Source organism: Sander lucioperca, chromosome 5 (genome assembly GCF_008315115.2).
Source record: "Sander lucioperca isolate FBNREF2018 chromosome 5, SLUC_FBN_1.2, whole genome shotgun sequence".
In the NCBI taxonomy this organism is placed as follows: domain Eukaryota; kingdom Metazoa; phylum Chordata; class Actinopteri; order Perciformes; family Percidae; genus Sander; species Sander lucioperca.
Window position 1 is genome coordinate 30,141,496 of NC_050177.1, and position 25,922 is coordinate 30,167,417.

Here is a 25,922-nt window from a genome sequence, read left to right on the forward strand (position 1 = left end):
GCATCCTTACCAGATGCCCGAACCACCTCAAATGGCTCCTTTCGACGCGAAAGAGCAGCGGCTCTACTCCGAGCTCCTCACGGATGACTGAGCTTCTCACCCTATCTCTAAGGGAGATGCCAGCCACCCTCCTGAGGAAACCCATTTCGGCCGCTTGTACCCTGGATCTCGTTCTTTCGGTCATGACCCAGCCTTCATGACCATAGGTGAGGGTAGGAACGAAAACTGACCGGTAGATTGAGAGCTTTGCCTTCTGGCTCAGCTCTCTTTTCGTCACAACGGTGCGATAAATTGAGTGTAATACCGCACCCGCTGCGCCGATTCTCCGACCAATCTCCCGCTCCATTGTCCCCTCACTCGCGAACAATACCCCAAGGTACTTGAACTCCTTCACTTGGGGTAAAGACTCATTCCCTACCTGGAGAAGGCACTCCATCGGTTTCCTGCTGAGAACCATGGTCTCAATTTAAATTAGAAAAATCTATTATTTAAACCAGCCTTGATAGATATTGTATAAAATGTGAAAATGAACTTCCTTAAAATGAAATAGTTCAGAATCTGCTCATAAAAATATGATAAAAATAACTAACTGAAAGTTATTATGAAAAAGCTTGAACTTCATGTGATGTTAGTTCAGCAGATCACAGATAATAAAGGTCTGTTTGTATATAAAATAGTCACATTATAGAAACACACTGCTGACTCTGTGTACACTGTAAAAAGGCTGTCTGTTGTGATTAAATGATGACAGAAGATACTTTAGCTACAAACACAAAGATCATCGTCTCATTCTCACAGCGTTTGAGACAAAGACATCTGCAGAGTAACATGTAGAATTATTTACAATAAGCAGGTTTATCTTTTATAGTGTGTGAGTTTTATATTGTTCATGTGTGTACAGTCTGTATGTTTACTCTAATACTGATGGCCTCAGCTTCACACTGATTTAAAATGATAATCACATCTGGACTTACCGAGCCTTTCTGCAGTTCCTCACAGCTGGAATCAGTCTCCGTCGTCCCTCCTCTGTTGTGTTGTACTTCTCCAGGTCCAACTCATCCAGAACCTCCTCTGACATCTGCAGCATGTAGGCCAGAGCTGAGCAGTGGATCTCAGAGAGTTCCTTCTCTGATCTGTTCTCTGACTTCAGGAACTCTTGGATCTCCTGATGGACTGAGTGGTCGTTCATCTCCGTCAGACAGTGGAAGATGTTGATGCTTCTGTCAGAAGAGATATCATACCTGTTCATCTTCTTCAGGTTGTCGATGGCTCTCTGGATGATTTGTGGACTGTTGTCTGTCTGACCCAGCAGGCCTCCTAAGAGTCTCTGGTTGGACTCCAGAGAGAGGCCATGAAGGAAGCGGACAAACAGGTCCAGGTGGCCATTTTTACTTCCAAGGGATTTCACCATGGCTGTCTCCAGGAAGTCATCCAGGGATGAACTAAAGTAGTATTCTCCCAGGAAGTCCTCCAGTACCTGAGTGTTCCTGTTGGTGTAACAGTGGAACAGGTAGACTGCAGCCAGAAACTCCTGAACGCTCAGATGAACGAAGCAGTAGACTGTTTTCTGGAAGATCACACTCTCTCTTTTGAAGATCTCTGAACAAACTCCTGAGTACAGCGAGGCCTCTGTGACATCCAGACCACAGCGCTCCAGGTCTTCTTGGTAGAACATGATGTTTCCTTTCTCCAGCTCTTCAAACGCCAGCCTCCCCAGCTTCAGAAGAACTTCCCCGTCAGCCTCCGTCAGCTCCTGTGGACTCGTCTCATGTCCCTCAGCATACTTGAGCTTCTTCCTTTTTGTTTGAACCAGCAGGAAGTGTGAGTACATGTCAGTCAGGGTCTTGGGCAACTCTCCTCTCTGGTCTGTAGTCAACATGTGGTCCAGAACTGTAGCAGTGATCCAGCAGAAGACTGGGATCAGACACATGATGTGGAGGCTCCTGGAGCTCTTGATGTGGGAGATGATTCTGCTGGACAGATCTTCATCACTGACTCTCTTCCTGAAGTACTCCTCCTTCTGGGCATCAGCAAAGCCTTGTACTTCTGTTACCCTGTCAACACACTTAGGAGGGATCTGATTGGCTGCTGCAGGTCGGGACGTTATCCAGACGAGAGCCGAGGGAAGCAGCTTCCCCTGGATGAGGTTTGTCAACAGCACGTTGACCGATGACTTCTGTGTGACATCAGAAACAGCCTCCTTGTTGTTGAAATCCAGTGAAAGTCTGCTTTCATCCAGGCCGTCAAAGATGAAGAGAAGTTTAGAGCCAGCGAGCTGCTCTGCTGGGACCTCCTGTAATGTTGGATGGAAAACACGGAGCAGCTCCAGAAGACTGTACTGCTCATCTTTGATCAAGTTCAGCTCCCTGAAGGAAAGAGGAATCACCAGACTGATATCTTGGTTCTCCAAACCCTCGGCCCAGTCCAGACAGAACTTCTGCACTGAGAAGGTTTTTCCAACGCCAGCGACGCCGCTCGTCAGAACGACTCTGATGTGTTTCTGTTGGCCAGGTAAGGCTTTAAAGATGTCACAGCACTTGATTGGAGAGTCATGGAGGGTCTTCTTCTTGGAAGCTGTCTCGAGCTGCCTCACCTCATGTTGGGTATTAACCTCTTCACTCTGTCCCTCTATGAGGTAGAGGACAGTGTAGATCCTGTTGAGGAGGGTTCTACTTCCTGTTTCATCTCCTTCAGTCACACGTTCAAATGTCCCCTTCAGCCTGATCTTATGTTTCTGACGACCAACATTCACTAAAAAAAGGACAAAGGTGAGAGACAGAACAAGAAAGAGAAAAGTTGACAATCCGATGATTATTTTTATTACCAATATGAAAACAATCCAGTTACATTTCAGACGGACGTAAACTGTAACAATATTTATGTGAAATGTCTTCACTAGTGCAGCATAATATATAAGGAGAATACGTGTTATGCTATAACTTTGTTGAATATTGATATATATATATATATATATACACGATACATAATCACACAAACATGAAGTGTTGTCAGTTCTGCTGCTTTCAGGATTCTGCTAAAATACAACGACAACAACGCTTGTTGAGTTAAAAACAAATGAAAGGAAATGATTTCCAACTTTCTTGAATTAAACAAATTGAAATGAATATAAAAGACAAAAAAGAATGACAGTCTGATTTTGAAGTTACTTAAATTATCCTTGTAATTAACACAAAACAATCTGCGTGTCTTTCTTGATGTGTATATTGCATTAGTTAACGCTAATCAATGATAAAAAACGATATGTTGTGCAGCCCTAGTCTGTGCTGTCTGACTCAACACATGTCTCAGTATTACAACAACCAGCGGTGTGTTCAGACATGAAGACATCAGCAGACAGATGGACAGACTTACTTTGTTCAGAGCTGCCCTGATTGGCTGTCTGCAGTCCAGCTCTGGTTCTGGATCTGGACGGCTGCTCCTCCTCACAAACATCACTCCTCTTCCTCTCTCTGTGAAAACATTTCTTCATCACTAAAATGATAGAGGCAGTTTTTTATTTTGAGAAAATAAATACCACATTTGACGCACATTTTCAGATTTTAAATAGTTAAAAAAACTCTTTACAGTAACTTCAACATTCGGCTTTAAAACCCAGAAAAGATCCATCTGAGTTAGAAACAGTATCTGAACTAATAGTTCTGCATCATGAATATTAATCTTTTAGCAGAACATTTAGTCTTCATGTTCATCAGGTCAGCTGACAGTAAAACAGTCTCTTACTTTGTGTCTGAGGGTCCAGGTTCATTACTGAAGTCTGGAGGATAATCTTTGGACCGGTCACTCTTCATAGACAGACAGCCAGATACTACAGACTCTGCTCTCTGTCTGTTGTCCTGAACTCTGCAAACACCAACAGGTTTTTATTCATATTGCTTCAATCTTTGATAAATGCTCTTTTTTTTAGCCCTTTATGAAGCTCTAAACACACAAACTGCTGCTACTGTCAATAATTAGGAGGATTTAAAGTGTGTATTAGTCCTCTTAGATTAGATTAGAGAGTTTTTCTGGGTGACTGACAGCTGTCACAGATACAAAGAGGAAGATGGAACAAATGTGTGAATGTGTAACAACAAAAACGTGGCATTGGCAACTGAGTCATAAAATGAGTTAGTATCAGTGGTCTTACTTTGTGTCTGAGGGTCCAGGTTCATTACTGAAGTTTAGAGGAAGACCTTTGGACCGGTCACTCTTCATAGACTGACAGCCAGATACTACAGACTCTGCTCCGTCCTCCTCTTCCTCCAAACCACTCATCTTCTGATCTGAAGTCAGTCTGAGAGGTCAAACAGGAACACTGACTGTGAGCTCACAACATTTAAAAGAAATCAAGTTTGTTCAGGAGTCAAAAACAGGAAGCAACGATCAGGAAGTAACACACACACAGAAGGTGTTTCTCAATGTCAAGGAAGGATCCTTCAAAGCCAGAATTTGGAGGATGCTACGTCATCAACGTCCGTCGAAGGACTGTTCCAATGTCGAGGATCCTCCGAATTCCACCAAGGACTGAGTCCTTCGTTCGGAGGTTTTCCCATAGACAGCAAAGGATGCATATGTGTATCCTTCGCGCTCCCGTATTACCCACAATCCTATGCGCGCAGCTTTGCCGGCTTGTTAAAAAAAATTAAATGGCGGACCTAAGCGGAGCCGGAGTGACGGGGCAATATGCTTTTAAATGTAAGTATCTTTAGTGTTTAACGTTACCGTACATTTGTTAAAACGGTAGTACCGTATTTTCCGGACTATAAGTCGCACTTTTTTTCATACTTTGGCTGGTCCTGCGACTTATATATCAAAACATTTATAATTTCACGTTTTTAAATGTTATTTCATGCTGAAAACATTACCGTCTAAAGCCGCCAGAGGGCGCTCTAGGCTTCTGACAACTATATGCTGCTCCTAAAGACAACTGAGAAAGAAAAGAAACTGCAGGTGACTGCAGGTAGTAAAATATGCAGCCGAAAACGGTAATCGAGCAGCAGAAAGAAAGTTTGGAGTGAGAGAGAAACTTGTAAAGGTGACTCTTACTGCAATGAAGGAAACAAAGAAAGCTAGTCGCGCGCTGAAAGCAAGATGGCCAGAGTTGGAGGAATGAGTCCACAGATGTAGATGCTCGTCAACGGTGCAGTTACGTCTCCACGCCCTGGTAGTTGTTCTGTATTCTGTTGTGTAGTTGAATAACTGTTAATGTGTTACGTTAACATACCGGACACCTACCGTATTCAGCCCCTTGTTCTGTGTGCTACTGTGTAGTTGAATAACTTGCCTTTCCAGATTAAATGTCTGTTCTTGATCTTGGATTTTGTGAAATCAATTTCTAAATAAATGCGACTTATAGTCCAGTGCGACTTATATATGTTTTTTTCCTCTTCATGACGCATTTTTTGACTGATGCGACTTATACTCCGGAGCAACTTATAGTAAGTCAAAAAACTTGATAAGTAACAAATAACTAGCATGTGAAGCCTAGAACAATGTGTTGAACAATATCATCATCCTTATTTACAACGTTTTTGTGGTTAGGTATTCCAAGCTCTACAAAAAACATTCACTTCAGTTTTGATTTTTTGGTTACAAAAAAAATTATTTATTTAAACATTTCTATATTGACAACTATATACATGAAGCAAAACATTAATTCAAACAACATTCTCATATCTTCAACTATATACAACAACTTAAACATTTACAACTATATACAACAAGACCAAGAACAACAACAACAATCATCTGGTACATCATCAGCTACAGCTGCCGGTGCTGCTGCTTCAAGACTGCAGACAGAAGAAGGAAGTTTAGGTTAGTCCAGTGGTAATCCAATCTGTCCTGCAAGATGATAATTGTATCTAACGTATCTAAAACACTTGCAGTATATTTAATATTGTATCAAGAAGGTAAATTAAATATACTTATGTACTAGCAATGTACTTTATTATTGTCAGTTAAGACCATAATAAAGTACATCACTAGTACATTCATTACATTTAATTTCCCTTCTTGACTGTGTATGGGTGTTTACCAATGGTGGTGTTAAATTACTTTTCATATGTTGGTTACAGTCTTACAGTAGTTTAAGGATAATTGCCAGCTGGTAACAGTATGTTATTTGTCTTAATAGTCATAGAAACAACAAACTTTCTTTTATGTACTTGGATGTGTCATCTTCCACACATTTAATTATTCACCTGGGAGAAATAGTCGTGGTCCAGGGGTGCCTCATGCACCCAGGTGGAGGGTAAGTCCCCCTAGTGTAGATGGGGCTGTTCTTCAGGATGCGTGCATCATGCACGCTTCCTGGGTAACCCACAAAGATGTCCATAAAGCGGCCCTGATGGTCACAGACTGCCTGGAGCACCACGGACGGGAAGAGTTTCCTGTTGTTACAGTCGTGACCATCAGGGCCGCCGGGACATTTAATTCGGATGTGGCAGCCATCTACTGCCCCTGCTGCCTTACTAAATGCTCGGTGATGAGCCAACCGGGCAAAGCCATCCCCGACCACCTGGAGCTCCTCCTGTGTGCGGGGGAAGCGAACAAATTGAGGCAGCACAGCCACCACGTCATCCACCATCCTGTGGACCACTCTGTGGACGGTGGGTAGAGGCATACAGAAGACCCTGGAGACAACTCGGTAGGCTGAACCGGTGGCCAGCCAGAACAGGAACACGAGTGTCTCCAGGGTCGGGCCCCATCCGTGCTGCCTGTCAGTGTTCAGGGCCACCATGAGCTGCTGCATGGCCTCTCTGCCCAGCCTGAAGTCAGGGCGGGTGTCCTCACCGCCGTAGTACCTCTGCAGCACCGGTACTGTGGCATTAATGGCACAGTAATGCCGAGCCTGTGCAACATGAAGAATAGAGGAAGTTTTATGTATGACTTCAGTTTTTTTGTTGTTAAACTATTAAACATATCGGCTCAAAACTGATTTGCAGAGGGGGGGATTTAAACCTGTTCCCTTTAACTGGTTCATTATCAGCATCGGTTCACCTTATCATTTTTACTTTATATAGCCTTTTTTTTGTTGATCACATATGTTACCACTGCAGTTGTTTTAAAAGCTAAAACGTTACCAGTCACACTTAATGTTACGTTACAACCGTAAAACAGCAAAGCTAATAGTATAATAGTAACCTTAAGTAAAGTAGTAAGTAATAGTAAAGTATAAGCACACGCTACTATGGCATTTAAGATTTTTCTCCATACCGGTGACGACAAATAACGTTAACTCTCATGAGTTTTAAAATGTATTGACATAACATAGCGGTTGTAAAAAAAAAAAAAATGCTGAATCAGGAGCTAGGCTAGCCTATAGGCTCTGTGTAACGTTACTTATTCACCCTTTATTCATGTTTTAACGTCACTTACCATCCCACGTCTTTGGTGGCAGAGGTGGCGACAAATCAGCCTCCTCCTCCTGCGGGCAGCCTGACGCCGATGCTCCCTCATCATCTCCATCTCCATCTCAGCAAAGATGCTGAACAGCAAACTAATCAGTAGCACATCCATTTCTGTCCACTGTTGAATCGCAGCGCCGAAGGCGGGTTTTTTCACTGACGTAATGATGCAATGACGTGCACTCTCTAGTCTGTTCCATTGTACGTGTTCTCCGAATGCTCAGGAGGAGCCTGGCCTAGCCTCTGAAGGATCCTTCCTTGGAAGGACTAGTCCTACCAAGGAAGGATCCTTGACATTGAGAAACACCTACAGTATACAGTAGGATATAAAACCAGCCAGCACTCAGTCAGTTGTCATGGAGGGAATCATGAAATAGAGAATTTAAAAAGCTATAAGACAGATTCCATCAGGCCCTACATGAAGTCAGTGCTGAAAGCTAACAGTAACATAATAAATGTTGATTACCACTCACCCTGCCTCAGCCTTCAGTGTCCTCCTCCTGCTCTGTTCTCTCCACTCAAAATGGAGTCTCAACTGACTGAACTCTTTCACTTTCAGGGTTTCCTCCCTTTTCTCATGAGCCTGGCGCTGCGTTACATTAGTGGTTCAACATCTCTTTCACTTCCCCTCAGCACATACCCACAGCCATCTTAAGGGGTGTTCCAATATCTGAAAAAGATAGATAGATAGATAGATAGATAGATAGATAGATAGATAGAGAGATAGATAGACAGATAGATAGATAGATAGATAGATAGATAGAGAGAGAGAGAGATAGAGAGATAGATAGAGAGATAGAGAGATAGAGAGATAGATAGAGAGATAGAGAGATAGAGAGATAGAGAGATAGAGATAGATATAGAGATAGAGATAGATAGAGATAAGAACTAGATAAGAAATCCACATGAATGTACTGAGGGATGTATAAACATGAGAGGCCTGCAGTGACAGGACAGGGACTGACCCTGGATCAGTCTGCATGGTACGGGGCTCTATGTGTCTCTGTTTGTGTGTGTGTGTGTGTGTGTGTGTGTGTGTGTGTGTGTGTGTGTGTGTGTGTGTGTGTGTGTGTGTGTGTGTGTGTGTGTGTGTGTGTAATCATATCTGACATATATTGTAAAGCTTCATTGTTAAACACTTCACTGAAAGTATGTACATGAATTTCTTTGAATTGCAATTCTTCCTTTAATTCAAATTAAATTTTAATTCTAGATCCTGTTTTGACATAAATTTAAATTCAAATTCAAGAATTGGAATTTAGGATTACATTACATATTCTATGAATATTAGTCTGAACTACTTGAACAGATTACATTAACAGGAAATGTTTCCCCAGCAGTTAATGTTAAAAGCTCTAGTCACAGAACTAATAGTTAACTTTGATTTACTGTAATTGTAATTTTGTGGAACATGATGGAACATGACTCCATTTCCCAGAATGCTTTACTTTAACCAAATATTTAAAATGGTTGCCCAACAATTTGAGGTGGACATTTGTGTGAAAGCTTCTTTTCTACACAGTTTGATGGTGAACACTGGACTCTTTAAGTTTCAGAAGTCCCTTACAACTTCAGATTACAAACATTATAGATCTGACACCTGTAATAACAGCCACATGGAAAATAATAGCAGGCCTAAAATCTCATCTGTACTAGTTCATTTTGAAGAACCAACTCCAACACAAACACCAGGGGCCTCATGTATGAAAGACTGCTCAGCTTTCATACCAGTGGTGACCGGGCGGTGAACGCACCGAACCATGGCACAAATAAAGAAAAAGTCTATATTGAAGTGGAGATCAAGAGAACGGTGGCAGCACCACACCAGATACAGAACAACTCAGTCAGTCCAAACTACCGTATTTTTCGGACTATAAGTCGCTCCGGAGTATAAGTCGCATCAGTCAAAAAATGCGTCATGAAGAGGAAAAAAACATATATAAGTCGCACTGGACTATAAGTCGCATTTATTTAGAAATTGATTTCACAAAATCCAAGATCAAGAACAGACATTTAATCTGGAAAGGCAAGTTATTCAACTACACAACAGCACACAGAACAAGGGGCTGAATACGGTAGGTGTCCGGTATGTTAACGTAACACATCAACAGTTATTCAACTATACAACAGAATACAGAACAACTACCAGGGCGTGGAGACGTAACTGCAGCGTTGACGTGCATCTACATCTGTGGACTCGTTCCTCCAGCTCTGGCCATCTTGCTTTCAGCGCGCGACTAGCTTTCTTTGTTGTCTTCATTGCAGTAAGAGTCACCTTTTCGCCAGTCCCTCACAAGTTTCTCTCTCACTCCAAACTTTCTTTCTGCTGCTCGATTACCGTTTTCGGCTGCATATTTTACTACCGGCAGTCACCTGCAGTTTCTTTTCTTTCTCAGTTGTCTTTAGGAGCAGCATTTAGTCGTCAGAAGCCTAGAGCGCCCTCTGGCGGCTTTAGACGATAATGTTTTCAGCATGAAATAACATTTAAAAACGTGAAATTATAAATATTTTGATATATAAGTCGCACCTGACTATAAGTCGCAGGACCAGCCAAAGTATGAAAAAAAGTGTGACTTATAGTCCGGAAAATACGGTACACACAACAGCAGCTTGAAGCCACTAATGTAATGCCATTTATTTTCTAAGTGTTAGTACGCTCAGAGAAACTGAGTCCAGCGCGAGGGAGACCAGACTCAGAGGAGGAGAGGTTAGTGAGGCCAGCGTCTCCACGGCAGCTGATCCGCTGCACCACGCATGGATGAAATAATGAAATAGTAAATAGGACTACAGTAACAGAAATATGGGCAGAATTAAGACAGTCGAGACGGCCCAGTGTTTGGTGGACCGGGTACACCTTGTTCACTTAATAGTCTACAATCATCCACGGGATCAGTTACACATCACATGAGTTAGCCCCCCGACACAGCGTGTGTTCCTGGGGAGATGGATCCGTGCGTCCCCCCTCCTGTGCACCATGGATGTCTGAGCCTCAGCAACTAAAGACTCTCAGACACTATTGCATTTTCCGTGCTGATCTTTCTGTTGCCAGTAAGATATTTCATCTCTGGGAAATACAGAGGATGACTGAAAGTATTTTCTAAGTGGATTTATCATTTATTTCCCGTCCTCATGTTTAACAGAGGTTAAGTAGCCTGAGAATTAAACAGTAGATAGTAAGGGTGCTCCGATTGATCGGGAACCGATCGTTATCGGCCGATAAAGGCTTTAAATAGTTTGATCGGTGGTCTCCATAAAGGCCGATCAGATGACGCACTACTCGTGAGAAAATGTTCTATACGCAGCTAAGCTAAGTTACACACCAACCAGATTTTGTCAAAGAATGCTGTTGCTAAGTAACAATGCACAATGCTTATAGGAATCACGTTACGTTACTGCTAATGAATCCCTAACATTTCCGGATTTTGCTGCTTCATAATAAAAACATTCAAATACGAAAATAACGGAGGACTTTTATTGTGAAGAACTTACAGGAAATGAAACCGTTCACAGACGGGGCTTTGACCAGTCGAGTAGCTAGTTTTCAGCGCTAGTCCGGGACGCCGCCGTGTAACTAGCTAGCTAGCTAGCTGAGCTGAGGTACGGACGAAAGGAAAATTATCTGTTAAAAAATGTGGCGACATATCCCCGGTGTTAAGAGGCCCGCCGCGGAGTCAACAGTAGCTATGGATGTACAAGCTGTTGAGGGCGAAGTAAAGAAAAAGAGAAGGTACTTTTCAAACAAGTGGCGCATTGACAAAACGTACAGCGAAAGACCGTGCACAACATTTCAGACCGTCCTGCCAACCTGTTTACATTTTAACGTCAATGTAGACTGTAACGATGTCGCTTGAAAGCTGCTGCTGTTTTAAATCTGTTGGCTCTCTGCTGCTCAGTTCTACCCCACGACTGACGACACACACACACACACACACACACACACACACACACACACACACACACACACACACACACACACACACAAGGGCTGAACGATTTTTGAAAATAATCCAATTGCAATTTTTTCCCCAACTATTGCGATTCGATTATTTTTTCAAGCTCTTTGTCTTCTGTATTATTCAACAAAGAATAATATAATAATGTATAGTATGAACACACAATTACACACTAGACAGTTAAATAAGTAAAAATATAGTATATATCTATACACACACACACACACACACACACGTAATTTTTTACAGTGCACAGAGAGGAGATGCCTCCAGCCCCTCCTCCTCGTTTAGTTGCGTGCTGCCGTGTGCACTTGTTCAGAGAGGCTATCGTTACGTTAGCTAGTTGCTGGTGTTCTTGTTCAGAGAGGCTATCGTTACGTTAGCTAGTTGCTGGTGTTCTTGTTCAGAGAGGCTATCGTTACGTTAGCTAGTTGCTGGTGTTCTTGTTCAGAGAGGCTATCGTTACGTTAGCATGTTGCTGGTGTTCTTGTTCAGAGAGGCTATCGTTACGTTAGCTAGTTGCTGGTGTTCTTGCCGTGGGATTAACTGTACTAATAAAACTGTTGAAACACCGCGGCCGCGCTGCTGTGAAAGCTCCCCGAACGTCATTTATCAGAGTCTGGTTGTTACCCCTCTCAGTGGCAGCTCCTCCACTCATATCTTTATAACGGAGCTAACCGCTAACCGGAGCTAACCGCTAATCAGAGCTAGTTGCTAACCGAGCCTTCAGTTCTGCGTGTCTGTATCCATTAACTGCATGTATAGACTCAAGCCCGAATAAAACCCTTCATTTTATTAAAATGGCTGTAAAAGTTTTAAACTACAACTCAGAGTTGTTTGAATGACAGAAATCAGCTAAAGTACGGCGTAGCGTTAGCGTGCTAGTTGATGCTTTCTCTACGGAGTGCAGACTGATTGCTCTCGTGAGTCATGTCATCAAATTGCAGCCTTTGCGATTAGGAAATCGCGTTTTAACATATTGCGATATTATCGAAAATGCAATTAATCGTTCAGCCCTAACACACACACACACACACACACACACACACACACACACACACACACACACACACACACACACACACACACACACACACACACGGTGGATGCAGGAAAAACCGGAGATGAGACGTACAGGATGACCTAAATTGAGGACAGCTACACTTAATACATCCATGAGCTACACTCATTATTGTAAAATCAATGATAAGTTAAAGACAAATAAGTCCTTTATCAAACCGTATGAATGTGTGTCCCAGGCCAGGATAGGATATTAACTTACAACGTAAAGATCAACAAGCTACTGACACATAATAAATACATTATATTAATAAAATATGTATTAATAATAAAACATAATTTAATAAAGCAATTCAAAATATGATAGTGCACTCTCTTTTATAAATTTGAATTCTGGAAAAAGTGGCTGGTAAAAGATGTAAGTGGCCCCAACCTGCTCAGAACACACTAAAGACACACTGAAGACACACTGACAGTGGTTTAGTAATTTATTCTGAATAAGGCTTTAGCTCTATGTTCAGCTCTAAGCTGTTTAAGGTGTGTTTCTAACAGAGGAAGTGGAATGTTTCCTGTCAATAAAAGTAAACCGTTGACAATTCACAATACATTATCTTCTGTTAATTTTAATACTTATGCATTGTTGTTAAGAATATTAAAATTAATATATGATAAATATGACATGATAAATAGAAGGTTTCAAATAGACCCGGTGATCGGTGATCGGCCCCAAAAACCCTGATCGGAGCACCCTTAGTGGATAGTGGGAAAGATGTGAAACATTTTCCACATAATATGATCAAACTTTTATGGAGTATCAGCAGATATAATTATGTTTCTTCATAGACAACGTCACAGACGTATGCCAGTAACTGTAGTGGAAACTTTATTTTGTAATCTTTGGTGATTTTCGGCACTTTTCAGTTAGAATTCGCCACGTTACGGAGCCAGAAAAGACTTTGCGGACGGCCCGCACATTCTCACGTCAGTTCTCACATACATCACAAAGTGTCGGTGAAAACCAGCGTAGCAACGTTCATACATGAGGCCCCTGGAAACTAGGCCTGCAGCGACGCGTCGATGACGTCGACGCATCGACGTCGACGTCGTATTTTTTAGAGGTCGACCGATTCATCGGTTTTGCCGATTAATCGGCACCGATAGTTGATTGGTGGAACTATCGTTATCGGCAAAAATCCATACCGATGGTTGCGTCCGTTGCTGGAGCGGCGCGCGCTGTCATTCATTACACAGTACGCGAGAGCTGAGAAGGGTCTGCTGGCATCATGCGTTACAATAGCGGCCTCTAGAGGTGAAATAAAAACTATCACTGATGCCTGGTGTTGTTTATTTTCGACACGTGTTACTGCGCGCTGCACGGAGAGAACATGCTGCACGGAGAAGGCCGACATCAGATGATCGTTTAAAGCATCGACAGCAAAAAGGTATGTATACAGTTCATATTAATTTGTTGAATAGATGCTGCATTAGTAGAGAAAGAACAGCACAACAGTATATTTGTTTGCTTTCGAGGCTGAGATGACGCTAAACATTAGCAGTAGGCTAACGTACCTCCAGCGGTTAAAACACTGACAAAAATAAACGCAAGTCCGACCCAAATGTCAGAATCAGAACCCTAAAGGATCGTCCACGATCCCAAATGGCACCTCTGATTCATATCTAGATCATTTAATAACAGTTAAACGTAGAGACTTACTGATGGCTGCAGCTAAAAGCTAACGAGTTAGCCGTCACGGGGGTGTCTTTGGTGTCTTTCTAGCCTTTACAGGTGATTTTCTATCCAGCCTGGAACTTGTACCTTTTTTCGGGGTTGTTGAGCATTAAATCCAAACTGTTACATGCAAGATTTATCCACTTGATGTCCATAATTCATCACGTTTTCGGTCATTTCTGCCGCTAACTCCGTGCTAACCATAGACAGTAGGTGCTACCGACAAGGGGATCTCCCATGATGCCTTTATTTATGTTTTCAACCAATGGGAAGGCAGGCCCGTCACACATTACGCCTTATATGGGCATCCAAGCGAGAACAAATATATATATAGTATAAAGTGGGAAAGATAGATCCCTCTGTAGATCGTCTGTTACCGTTCTAAACCGTTCTACAGAGAAGAATGGCGTCACTGTTTTGAGATTGTTTGTCCTTTATATGAATTATAATGCTCATTATCTTTATTTTTGCACTGGATGACGCCAAATATGTAGGAGAACTGTTGTGTAGCATTGCCGTGGGTGTAATATCAATAAATATGACATTATTATTTTGATTATTGGCAAAAGCGTCTGGACTTTTTTTGAAACAATGTATGTATTTTGTCAACTGTATAAGATATAAATACTATCGGTCGATTAATCGGTTATCGGCAAATACGGCCCAACCTAGCTATCGGTAAAATCCACTATCGGTCGACCTCTAGTATTTTTGCGTCGACGCTTCGCCACACACACATGTGGGAGACCAAAACATTGCAGGAAACAGCAACCTCCTCACAGAATTCCCAACAAAGCCCTGCAAAAAGCCTCATGAAAAGAAAAAGTCCTAAAAAAACAGCTCGCCCTTAATCATCGAGGGTCTGGGAATACTTAAAATATAGTCCCAAGTACTAACGTTAGCTAAATTAATTTCATGTTTGTGTAGTGTGTTGTGTAGCCTGCGCACTTAGGTGGTGCTAGCTAACTATCTTAGCTCTCCGTGCAGTTTGTTCGTGCTAGGTTAGTAGCTAACGTTAACGTTAGCTAGCTACTGGCGCCTAGGCAGCTGTGTTTTGCTAACGTTAGTTATCATCTAATGTTGGCTTGAATGGTAGCTAGCTTACGGCTGCAGAACACAGCTATCTATAGTAGCTAACGTTAGCTAACGTGAACGTTAGCTACTAACCTAGCACGAACAAACTGCACAGAGAGCTAAGATGCGTTGGTTAGCCTAGCACCACCAAAGTGCACAGCTGCATTAGCATGTAAACCTACAGAATAGCAGTTAAGAGAGTGAGTTTGATTATGCATCAGGTTTTATGTTGGGACTGTTATGTTGTGTTAAACAATCCAAGGAATGTCTGTACTCTGCACTGCAGTGTTTTTCTTTTTTGCACTACAACTTGATTTTTTTGAACAAGAGAGTTATGTTGGTACTGTAAAAGAGTAAACAGGCTGGCCTTTCATTTTGTATAACAGTAAAATAATTATTTTATTTTGTGTAAAGCAGAAGATTTTTTGCTGTGCAAATTGTTTAATAAAATATATTATTAAGAATTTTTTGGTATTTATTTGAGATACATTATGGTTTTTATTAATCGAGCAACAGAAAAATAATCGTTATATTAATCGTCCAATTAGTCGTTAGATTAGTCGACTAATCGATAAAATAATTGCCCGATTAATCGTTTAATAAATAATCGTTTACCCCCAGCTCTACTGGAAACCCTCTCTCTCTCTCTCTCTCTTTTTCTCATTCTCTCGTCTCTCTCTCTCTCTGTCTCTCTCTCTCGCTGTCTCCCTCCCCCTCTCTCTCTCTCTCTCTCTCTCTCTCTCTCTCTCTCTTTTCTCACTCTCTCTGTCTCTCTCTCTCTGTCTCTCTCTCTGTCTCTCTCTCTCTGTCTCTCTCTCTTTCTCTCTTTCTCCCTCTCCCTCTGTCTCTCTCTGTCTCTCTCTCTCTCTCTCTCTCTCTCTTTCTGTCTTTCTCTCTCTCTGTCGCTGTCCCTCTCTCTCTCTCTCTCGACCTGACTGCAGTTTGTCGTCGTAACCAACTTGAGTGGGCACTTTGGAGAGGTGTTCTCTTCACGGATGAACCCTAACCCTAACCCCAGATACTGGTACCTCCCGGACCCCCCAATACACTAAATCTGCACATTTTAGAGTGGTCTTTTATTGTGGCCAGCCTAAGTCACACCTGTGCAGTAATCATGCTGTCTAATCAGCATCTTGATATGCCACACCTGTGAGGTGGATGGATCATCTCGGCAAAGGAGAAGTGCTCACTAACAGATTTAGACAGATTAGTGAACAATATTTGAGAGAAATAAGCCTTTTGTACTAGAAAAAGTCTCAGATCTTTGAGTTCAGCTCCTGAAAAATGGGTGCAACAACAAAAGAGTTGCGTTTATAATTTTGTTCAGTATATTTCTAAATGAAAGGGTCATAATTACAGCTTAAAGATATTTCCTACGGTGTCTGTTTTCTGCATGTTTTCTGCATGTGTTGTTGCTGCAGACGAAGAACCAGGAGGAGAAGAGGCTGTGGGTCCACTACCTCAAGAGACTGATTGTAGAAAACCATCCCGCTTCTCTCCCACAGAAGGTACTTCAAGATTACACACTTCAAACCCTTTATTAAAGGTTGTGGGTTTGGTGTGGGAGATCGGGGTTCGATTCCCACTGCGATACATCAACCAGTGTGTCCCTGAGCAAGCCACTTCCCTCCAGAGGCGTGTGGCCTCTGACATATAGCAATTGTAAGTCACTTTGGATAAAATGGTTATAGTGGGAGGACTGGACACAGACACCAGGAGTCTCCTGCTGGTCTCTGCTGCCACCTGCTGGTTGCTCACACTAACTCCTTAAAAACTCTGAACCTGGATCCATCAGAGGGAGGACTGTTACATCAAAACCTTAACTAATACATACCGAGTGAAGTCACACATCTATCCACTCCACATCTGTCTACCTTTGTGCTCAAAATAGGAATCAACGTCAGATCAGACAAAGTAATATAATATAAAAATGCAAAGGTGCACTTATTAAACAATACAGTAAAATGTAAAAACCAAGGCATACTTCAGACTGATCTCATGAAGTGGCGTATGTATGACACGCCAATTGGTATGCCATTATTGGCGTGTTATCAAGATGCACTCGCTTTTTAGCGTGTTTATCAACGCCGTTTGGCCTCCATTGACCTACATTACTTTGCGATTGCGTGTGAATTGACGCCATAGCGAGTAGTATGAAAGGGTGAAACTCCGCGTAGGGAGTGTGTCTCCTGTAGTCAGGTGTGTCCTCCAGTCTGAGCTGATGTCTCCTGTAGTCAGGTGTGTTCAGCAGTCTGAGCTGATGTCTCCTGTAGTCAGGTGTGTCCTCCAGTCTGAGCTGATGTCTCCTGTAGTCAGGTGTGTCCTCCAGTCTGAGCTGATGTCTCCTGTAGTCAGGTGTGTTCAGCAGTCTGAGCTGATGTCTCCTGTAGTCAGGTGTGTCCTCCAGTCTGAGCTGATGTCTCCTGTAGTCAGGTGTGTCCTCCAGTCTGAGCTGATGTCTCCTGTAGTCAGGTGTGTTCAGCAGTCTGAGCTGATGTCTCCTGTAGTCAGGTGTGTCCTCCAGTCTGAGCTGATGTCTCCTGTAGTCAGGTGTGTTCAGCAGTCTGAGCTGATGTCTCCTGTAGTCAGGTGTGTTCAGCAGTCTGAGCTGATGTCTCCTGTAGTCAGGTGTGTTCAGCAGTCTGAGCTGATGTCTCCTGTAGTCAGGTGTGTTCAGCAGTCTGAGCTGATGTCTCCTGTAGTCAGGTGTGTCCTCCAGTCTGAGCTGATGTCTCCTGTAGTCAGGTGTGTTCAGCAGTCTGAGCTGATGTCTCCTGTAGTCAGGTGTGTCCTCCAGTCTGAGCTGATGTCTCCTGTAGTCAGGTGTGTTTAGCAATCTGCGATGCAGCAGAGCAGCAAACTGTAGCAGCTTGCAGTGTCTCTATCACAGAAATAGACTGTAGCCAAGCTCGCCGTCTGTCACTCGTGTCTCTGTGGTCAAACCAGCTGCCGCTAAAGTTGGAGACAGACGCCGGCAGAGCAGAGCGAAGTCTCGGTGACCAGAGCAGACGTAGTAACGTCTCTCGCGAAACAAAGTCTGATCATTTTAATGAAATGAGCTGGTTTGACCACTAGACCAGAACACAGGACCTTCTTCCTGTATTTATTTTCTTGCTCCCGCCCCCCAGACACATCCGACCAATGAGAGAGCTGGACGTTCTTGCGTGATTTGTAATGGTGCATTTTGGTACGCTTGGATTTTTCCAGGTGGGAAACCAAGGGCAAATTCGGTCCAAAGCAAACGAACTGCAGGTGTGAAAACACCCTTAGAAATGTCCATTCCACTCCATTACAGACAGAATACCAGCTGAGATCAGTTGCATGGTTTTTTTTAACCAGGGCAGCAGTTTTCAGAATACATTATGTGCTTACATAATTGCAAAAGGGTTCTCCAATGTTTTCTCAGTTACTGTACGTCCACACCGCTGCCGACTTGATCTTCTAAAGATACCGGAAGTCATTAATTTTCAATGGAAGCTGCTTCTCTCAGCTGCAAGGAGCGGCAAATCTGTCGGCGTCGCGTTTTCGGCGTTTTGAGCAACCAAAGCGTCAATCAGAAAGTTGAAAGTAGATCCAATCAGAATATAGACGTCCTTCACGCTGGCTGATTCCAGAGAAACATACGATGTCAACTTTGGTTCCTATCAAAACATTAGTTCAGAGAAAAAGGAGGAGAAGCTCATCATGGCCGTTGCTGGGTTCCCTATCATTTATGATATTTGCGTATAGGGACCAGTTAACGTTACCTGCCGGTCACATGGTCTCTAAACAGTCCGCTCACGGTGAAGTCCTGCACGGATCAACAGCTGGCGGCTGCTCACTCTGCCTGCACGCTGCTGCGGTTCAGCGGCTAACGAGCGAGCTAACTGCTAACAGACACCGCTGCGACCAACAACCAATACACATTCTGTCATTATATATGTCATTTATAAAAGGTTTCTAGTGTCAGTGTATTGGCCGTGCAGTGGCTGCTTGATCTTTTTCCGTGATGAACATAGAAAGCTGCTACGTCAGAGCGGCCAAAGCCTCAAACAGCTTCCCCGGACTTTTGGACAAGCGTCCTTGACCGGGCAGCCAGAGCTTCTTTGCTGCTCAAGTCGGCGGCGGTGTGGTCGTACAGTTAGCCTTTTAAAATTATATCAGATTAGATTATTCAAAATGTTACATTGACCTCATACTCATATACATATACTCATACTCATATACATCGCAACTGCACTGAATGCACCTTGCACAACCTTGCACAATAGGTTTATCTACATCCTATCATTACTAGTCAAACAGTTCTACATTTTTACTCCCCAACTTGCACATTAACTTTATATCTATTGAAACAGTTGTACATTTTATTTCCAAATTGTATATATTTTAAAAATTGCTCATGGAGTATTCTATTATTATTTCATGTATATTGTTTCCTATTAGTTAATGTTTACTCTGTATGTGTGCTGTGTGTCTGATATTTTTACTGATATGATATATTATCTATCTATCTATCTATCTATCTATCTATCTATCTATCTATCTATCTACCTACCTACCTACCTACATATCTATCTATCTATCTATCTATCTACCTATCTATCTATCTACCTACCTACCTATCTCTACCTACCTATCTATCTACATACCTACCTACATACCTATCTATCTACCTACCTACCTATCTATCTACCTATCTATCTATCTATCTATCTATCTATCTATCTACCTACCTACCTACCTATCTATCTATCTATCTATCTATCTACCTATCTATCTATCTATCTATCTATCTATCTATCTAACTATCTACCTACCTACCTACCTACATACCTACCTACCTACCTATCTTTACCTATCTACCTACCTACCTATCTCTACCTACCTATCTATCTACATACCTACCTATCTATCTACCTACCTATCTATCTACATACCTACCTATCTCTACCTACCTACCTATCTCTACCTACCTACCTATCTACCTACCTACCTATCTATCTACCTACCTATCTATCTATCTATCTATCTATCTATCTATCTATCTATCTATCTATCTATCTACCTATCTATCTATCTATCTATCTCTACCTATCTACCTACCTACCTACCTACCTATCTACCTATCTATCTATCTATCTATCTATCTTTGTCAAACAAACACGTGCCATAAAGTTACCACACAGACTGTTAAACAGACGCTCTCTGCTGGGAAATAGCAAAGTTCTTCTTATCGTTGTTAGGTATTAACCGCACACCATTTATCATTCTGTTTGTTATCGAGTCCTCCTTAAGTTTAAGAGTATTTTCTGCCTCAATGATTACTGAATCAGTTATCATTCTTTGCAGGCGAGGCAGGTCCTGGGAGACAACTTCTGTCAATGTGAGTCAAGCACACTCGCACACCCACTCCATTTCTGTCAGCGTTTCGCTGTAAAAAAGATTAGCCTTCTTGCCAGCTCTGTTCGAACAAATTTCACCAGAAGTTCTACAGATCTAAATCAACCCTCAATAGCGTGTTCTAGCATGTGTCGATGTGGTCACATGACTTCCTGTCTCTCAGCTCCTCAGTTCGACCCGGACAACCTGAAGAAGTCGTGTGCATCGCCGCGATTGGACGATAGCCGCGGCTACCACAGAGGCAGACGCCAATCAGGTCAGGGTTAGTCGTCTCTTCTCCTCCTTCTTCTCTGTCTGTGTGTGTGTGTGTGTGTGTGTGTGTGTGTGTGTGTGTGTGTCTCTGTGTGTGTGCCTCATAAATCCTAAAATCACATCAATGTGTCAAACCGTTGCTCTGGGTGACTTGTTTCTTCATCACCATGAACACACACACTGTTTATTCTGACTCAATCCCACACACATCGTACTGTCTCCACAAATATTCACTGGATCACCAAATGCGGAGTCATCCGCCAGCAAAGTCACTATCTGCTCCCCAGTTTGTTAGATTTAAAAACTACAGTGAGCAGCTGTTTGAGGAAATTACTTCTATTACTTTATCCCTCATGTTGTCATCGGGTGAAATTTGACCCATTTTCAAAAAGTTTCTACATCAGAAATTTGGGTTTCTTTCAACTAAATTTTAAAACAAAATAACGTGGATAAATAACGTACAACCCTCTTCACAAGTTAAATAACTGATCAGTTCACTACTTTCATTGAATTTGGGTGTTTTATTCAATGTTATAGCATGTAAAGAAAAATGTATGAAAGAACGTTGATAAACGTAGGAAAAAAATGTCAAAAACATCAAGAAAAGTGACAAAAATTTGGAAAAAGTGACAAAAAACTTGAAAAAGTGACAAAAAAAAAACTTGAAAAAGTGACTAAAAAATTGGAAAGTGACAAAAAACTTGAAAAAGTGACCAAAAACTTGGAAAAAGTGACAAAAAATTTGGAAAAGTGAAAAAAAACTTGGAAAAGTGAAAAAAAACTTGGAAAAAATGTCAAAAACATCAGAAAAAGTGACAAAAATGTTGGGATAATTTTCAAAAACGTCAGGAAAAGTGATAAAAACTTGGAAAAAATGTCAAAAATATCAGAAATAGTGACAAAAATCTTGGAAAAAGTGACAAAAACATCAGAAAAAGTGATAAAAAACTTAGAAAAAGTGACAAAAAACTTAAAAAAGTGACAAAAAACTAAACAAAAATCTTTTTAAAACAGAAAAAAGAACGTTAAAAAAGCGCCGAAAAATATTGACAGAAACTTTGAAAAAAGTGTTGAAAAAGACACCAAAACGTTGGAATATTTTTTTATATTTTGACCCAGAAAAACAAAAAGTTGCATGTTGGTCGACAGGGAAGACGCCACAAGGGTTAATTTGAATATAAATGAAATAAAGTGTGTGTGACAGACAAGCACATATGTTCAGAGACTGACTTCCTTCCAGTTATTCAGGGTCTCGTTGCTCTGTCTGTCTGTCCAGAGCCTCCAGAGCTGCTGCTGTACACACCTGAGAAGTCCAGGAAGAGTCTTCCACTGCTGCTGGAGGGAAACCTGCCGTACAGACGCACCAGGAGACAGTCAGGTAGACGGGATGGCTCATGTATCGCAGAAAGAGTCCACATTATATCACAGCAACACGAAGGACGGAAACATCTACGGCAACTGTTTGAAACGTTAGCTTCAGGGATGCACCGAATCCAGAATTGGGCTTCTGATTGGGCTGAATATTGGGCTTTTTGACGGGGTTGGGTTTCTGCCGAATGTTAGAATTTTTTTCCACCGAACCGAACCCTACGCTGTTCGACATAATGACGGCGCCGTTGATTACGGGGAGGTGTTTACGTAGGTGGAGCATTCAATGCAGTAGGCTGTGAGGAAGTGAAAATGGAACTCGTGAGCAGAAAAAGTGTAGTTTGGCAGTACTTTCAGTCAAAAGAAGGCCATTCAAATCCAGTTACATGTTCAATCTGCAATGCCGATTTGTCTCGTGGTGGCAAGGACCCTAACAATACACAACATCACCGCTGTTACAACATTTGGTATGGAACATCCGAAAGAATACAAGTTGTGCGTGAAGGAATCTACAGACAGCAGCCAAAATGCAGCAACTTCAGGCACGGCAGAGGAAGGACGGTCACTGTTTACTTCATTAATGTGTTTACTGAGTTAATGGACTGAGGACGGGAGGAGGATTCGGTATTCGGTTTTGGATTCTGCAGAATCTTAACCAGTGGATTCGGTATTCGGCCGAACCCCAAAAATCTGGATTTGGTGCATCCCTAGTTATGGTCATTGGTCGTTATCAGTTGTTATCAGCCTCATACATGTGGGTTAAAAGGGGGCCTGCTCCGACTATAGTATATAGTACATACTATGCTATCTACTATCTACTATACTATATAGCTATAGCTATAGGTGCAGAAGGCACTTATCAGCCAATTAGTCTATATATCGACGAAATTCAACCTCCGTGATTGCTCCGGTGCCGCCAGAAATTCTGCCGATGTCCCTCATTTAGGCCGGATGTCCGTCCCCTTCCTCTGTCTTTGTGTTGGCGTTCTAACCTCTGGTGGGTTTATGAGGACTATGGTTAACTGCTAACCTGACTCCGCCAGATGGATTTGCTCTGCATATCCATCTGGGAACTTTCCGTTGGAGAACTTTTGGGAAGGGGCGAAAATACTGGTTAGCTGATTGGATAAACCATCTGTCTGTCACTACCTATGTTGGTGATAGACGGGCCAAATCAATCAGATCAACGATATATCAAACTCTTGCCGAAACCAGTCAGGAGAAGAGCAAACACATATTTTCCTCCGAGAAAAGCCTCTAGTGCCGTTTTTTTGCTCTTCTTTCAATGAAGGAATACTTTCTAATTCGGATAAAACTTGCGCGATAGCTACGCTCATCTCAACCATGGAAGCCGCCAGTCGCTTCTCGTTGCGTCACATCTAAACCCACCTCAAAACCAACGCTGATTAGTCGGTCGTTTGGCGAACGGCTCCAAATTTTCTCTGTCTCAAGATGCCAGACTGATCTGCGAGTGGAAAACTGGAGCTCGCGAGATCAGGACGGTCTCAACAGGCTAGTTAGCTCCTCAGATCTCTGCAGGGTAAATCCAGACAGCTAGCTAGACGATCTGTCCAATCTGAGTTGTTCCGATGTTTTTTTTACGCTTTTCAGATGTTTTTAGGGCTTTATCTGTCTTTTTTTGTGATGTTATTGTCCTTTATTTTCAACAATTTTGAGGCTTTTCCAACATTTTTGGTCTTTCTTTTGACGTTTCAGTGGCTTTTTCTGACGTATTTGTAACTTTTTTTCAATATATTTGATCCTTTTTTTGGCCAATTTAGTTTATCCCTGTATTTTGGCGTTTAAAACGTGACTTGTTTTAATGCATTTCCTGTCCAACGGTAACCTAATAATACCCTCAGATCCTGAATGAACCCATCGACTCTCAGAAACCTGCAACACATAAATTAACTCCTGTTTCAGTCAGAACACGACGGATAGATAGATATCGGTTCTTACACCCTGCCAAAACATACCAGCTCATCATATATCACCGTCAGTCCACAAAACGCCTTGTTTTTATAACACATGTTGGCGTTGTGTCATAACGAGAATATTTAGCAACATTCTAGGATTAAGTGATGTTATGACAAGCAATAAATTGGTAAAATCCTGAGCCAGCAGGAAATAAACTCTTTGTTTCTTTTCCAGCTCCGGCTAAAGACATCGAAGCAGCGTTTCATCCCAACGGTATGTTATTTCAGTGTCATCTGATCATTCATTCACACTAATGATCCCATCAAAACATGAACCAACAAACTCTGCAGCAGCTCACAGCAGTTACCAGGGATGCACCGAATCCAGGCTTCAGATTGGGCTGAATATTGGGCTTTTTGACGGGGTTGGGTTTCTGCCAAATCTTAGAATTTTTTCCCACCGGACCGAACCCTACGCTTGCACTACGCTGGTGGATGTAATGACGGCGCCGTTGATTACGGGAAGGTGTTTACGTAGGTGGAGCGTTCAATGCAGTAGGCTCAGGCTGTGAGAAGGTGAAAATGGAATTTGTGAGCAGAAAAAGTGTAGTTTGGCAGTATTTTCAGTCAAAAGAAGGCCATTCAAGTCCAGCTACATGTTCAATCTACAATGCCGATTTGTCTCGTGGTGGCGAGGACCCTAAACTATACACAACATCACCGCTGTTACAACATCTGGTATGAAACATCCGAAAGAATACCAGTTGTGCACGAAGGAATCTACAGACAGCAGCCAAAATGCAGCAACTTCAGGTACGGCAAAGGAAGGACAGTCACTGTTTACTTCATTAATGTGTTTACTGAGTTAATGGACTGAGGACGGGAGGAGGATTCAGTGTTCGGTTTCGGATTCTGCAGAATCTTAACCAGTGGATTTGGTATTCGGTATTTGGCCGAACCCCAAAAATCTGGATTCGGTGCATCCCTAGCAGTTACAGTAACATTAACTGTTGAACAGCAGGAATGTTCTCCCGCTTTATTCAAACATTAGGTGGAGCTGTTGCTCATGGAACGATATCTTTGGCAAAGTGCAGACATCTGTTTACCACTGCAGAGAACAGGGTTTCTGCAGGTTTCACCAAGTTAAATTTAAGACTTTTTAAGACCTTTTATGAATGAAACTTAAGACATTTATCACGACATATAAGTACAACGAAAGGCAGAGTCACAAAAGTACTCGCAAAGTAAATGAATTTCAATTGAAATTGAATAAAAGCGACACAAAGTAATCATGATTTGTACACATACAGCGAATTATATTTCAACGAGCAAAAGAAAGAACTATGTAGTTCTTTCTTTTGCTCGTCGAAATATAAACCACAGATTTACCAAAAAAAATGTCAATGAGCATTACAGGTAGAGTTGCATGGATGTAATTGTAATTGTAATTTGCAATTTATTTATTTGAACAGGGACAGTGCACCAAAAACATTAATAGATGTCTTGTGCCAGCAAATTGCTAGTTTCCGCCCGTAGTCCCTGGACAGGTAGATGCTGCAATAAAATACAAAGTATTTACAGTATACAATACAGATACATAAAGTCATACAAATCTACAGACTTTATTGTCACCCGGTCCCACCCCATCTACAGCTAATAAACAGTAATTTAGCACATCGATTCACTCGTGGGAACAAGTCTGCTTAGTTAAACCTACATTGTGTATTTTTTTGAGTTGATTCTTAGCAAAAAAAAACTTTGTTCTTTCACAAATATGTGCTCATTCATGTGTAATTACTTCCTCCAACTAATCAAAGTA

At 42.0% G+C, this 25,922-nt stretch overlaps 2 protein-coding genes across 2 annotated transcripts in view; one reads left to right on the forward strand and one right to left on the reverse strand.

Annotated features, from left to right (window-relative positions):
* Positions 1-8,079, reverse strand: part of LOC116067130 (NLR family CARD domain-containing protein 3-like) — a 39,003-nt gene extending 30,924 nt beyond the window's left edge. Inside the window, exons 1-5 of the mRNA XM_036001614.1 lie at positions 7,883-8,079; positions 4,148-4,294; positions 3,742-3,861; positions 3,373-3,470; positions 975-2,751 (exon numbers count right to left, since the gene is read on the reverse strand). Of these exons, the coding sequence (XP_035857507.1) occupies positions 975-2,751; positions 3,373-3,470; positions 3,742-3,861; positions 4,148-4,275 (2,123 nt within the window). The 5' untranslated portion in view covers positions 4,276-4,294; positions 7,883-8,079. The remainder of the gene's footprint in view (positions 1-974; positions 2,752-3,372; positions 3,471-3,741; positions 3,862-4,147; positions 4,295-7,882) is intronic.
* A 1,090-nt stretch (positions 8,080-9,169) lies between these two features.
* plekhg2 (pleckstrin homology domain containing, family G (with RhoGef domain) member 2) overlaps positions 9,170-25,922 on the forward strand; it is a 42,302-nt gene continuing 25,549 nt past the window's right edge. Inside the window, exons 1-6 of the mRNA XM_036001117.1 lie at positions 9,170-9,252; positions 16,552-16,693; positions 20,517-20,550; positions 20,731-20,823; positions 22,096-22,197; positions 24,339-24,377. Of these exons, the coding sequence (XP_035857010.1) occupies positions 9,170-9,252; positions 16,552-16,693; positions 20,517-20,550; positions 20,731-20,823; positions 22,096-22,197; positions 24,339-24,377 (493 nt within the window). The remainder of the gene's footprint in view (positions 9,253-16,551; positions 16,694-20,516; positions 20,551-20,730; positions 20,824-22,095; positions 22,198-24,338; positions 24,378-25,922) is intronic.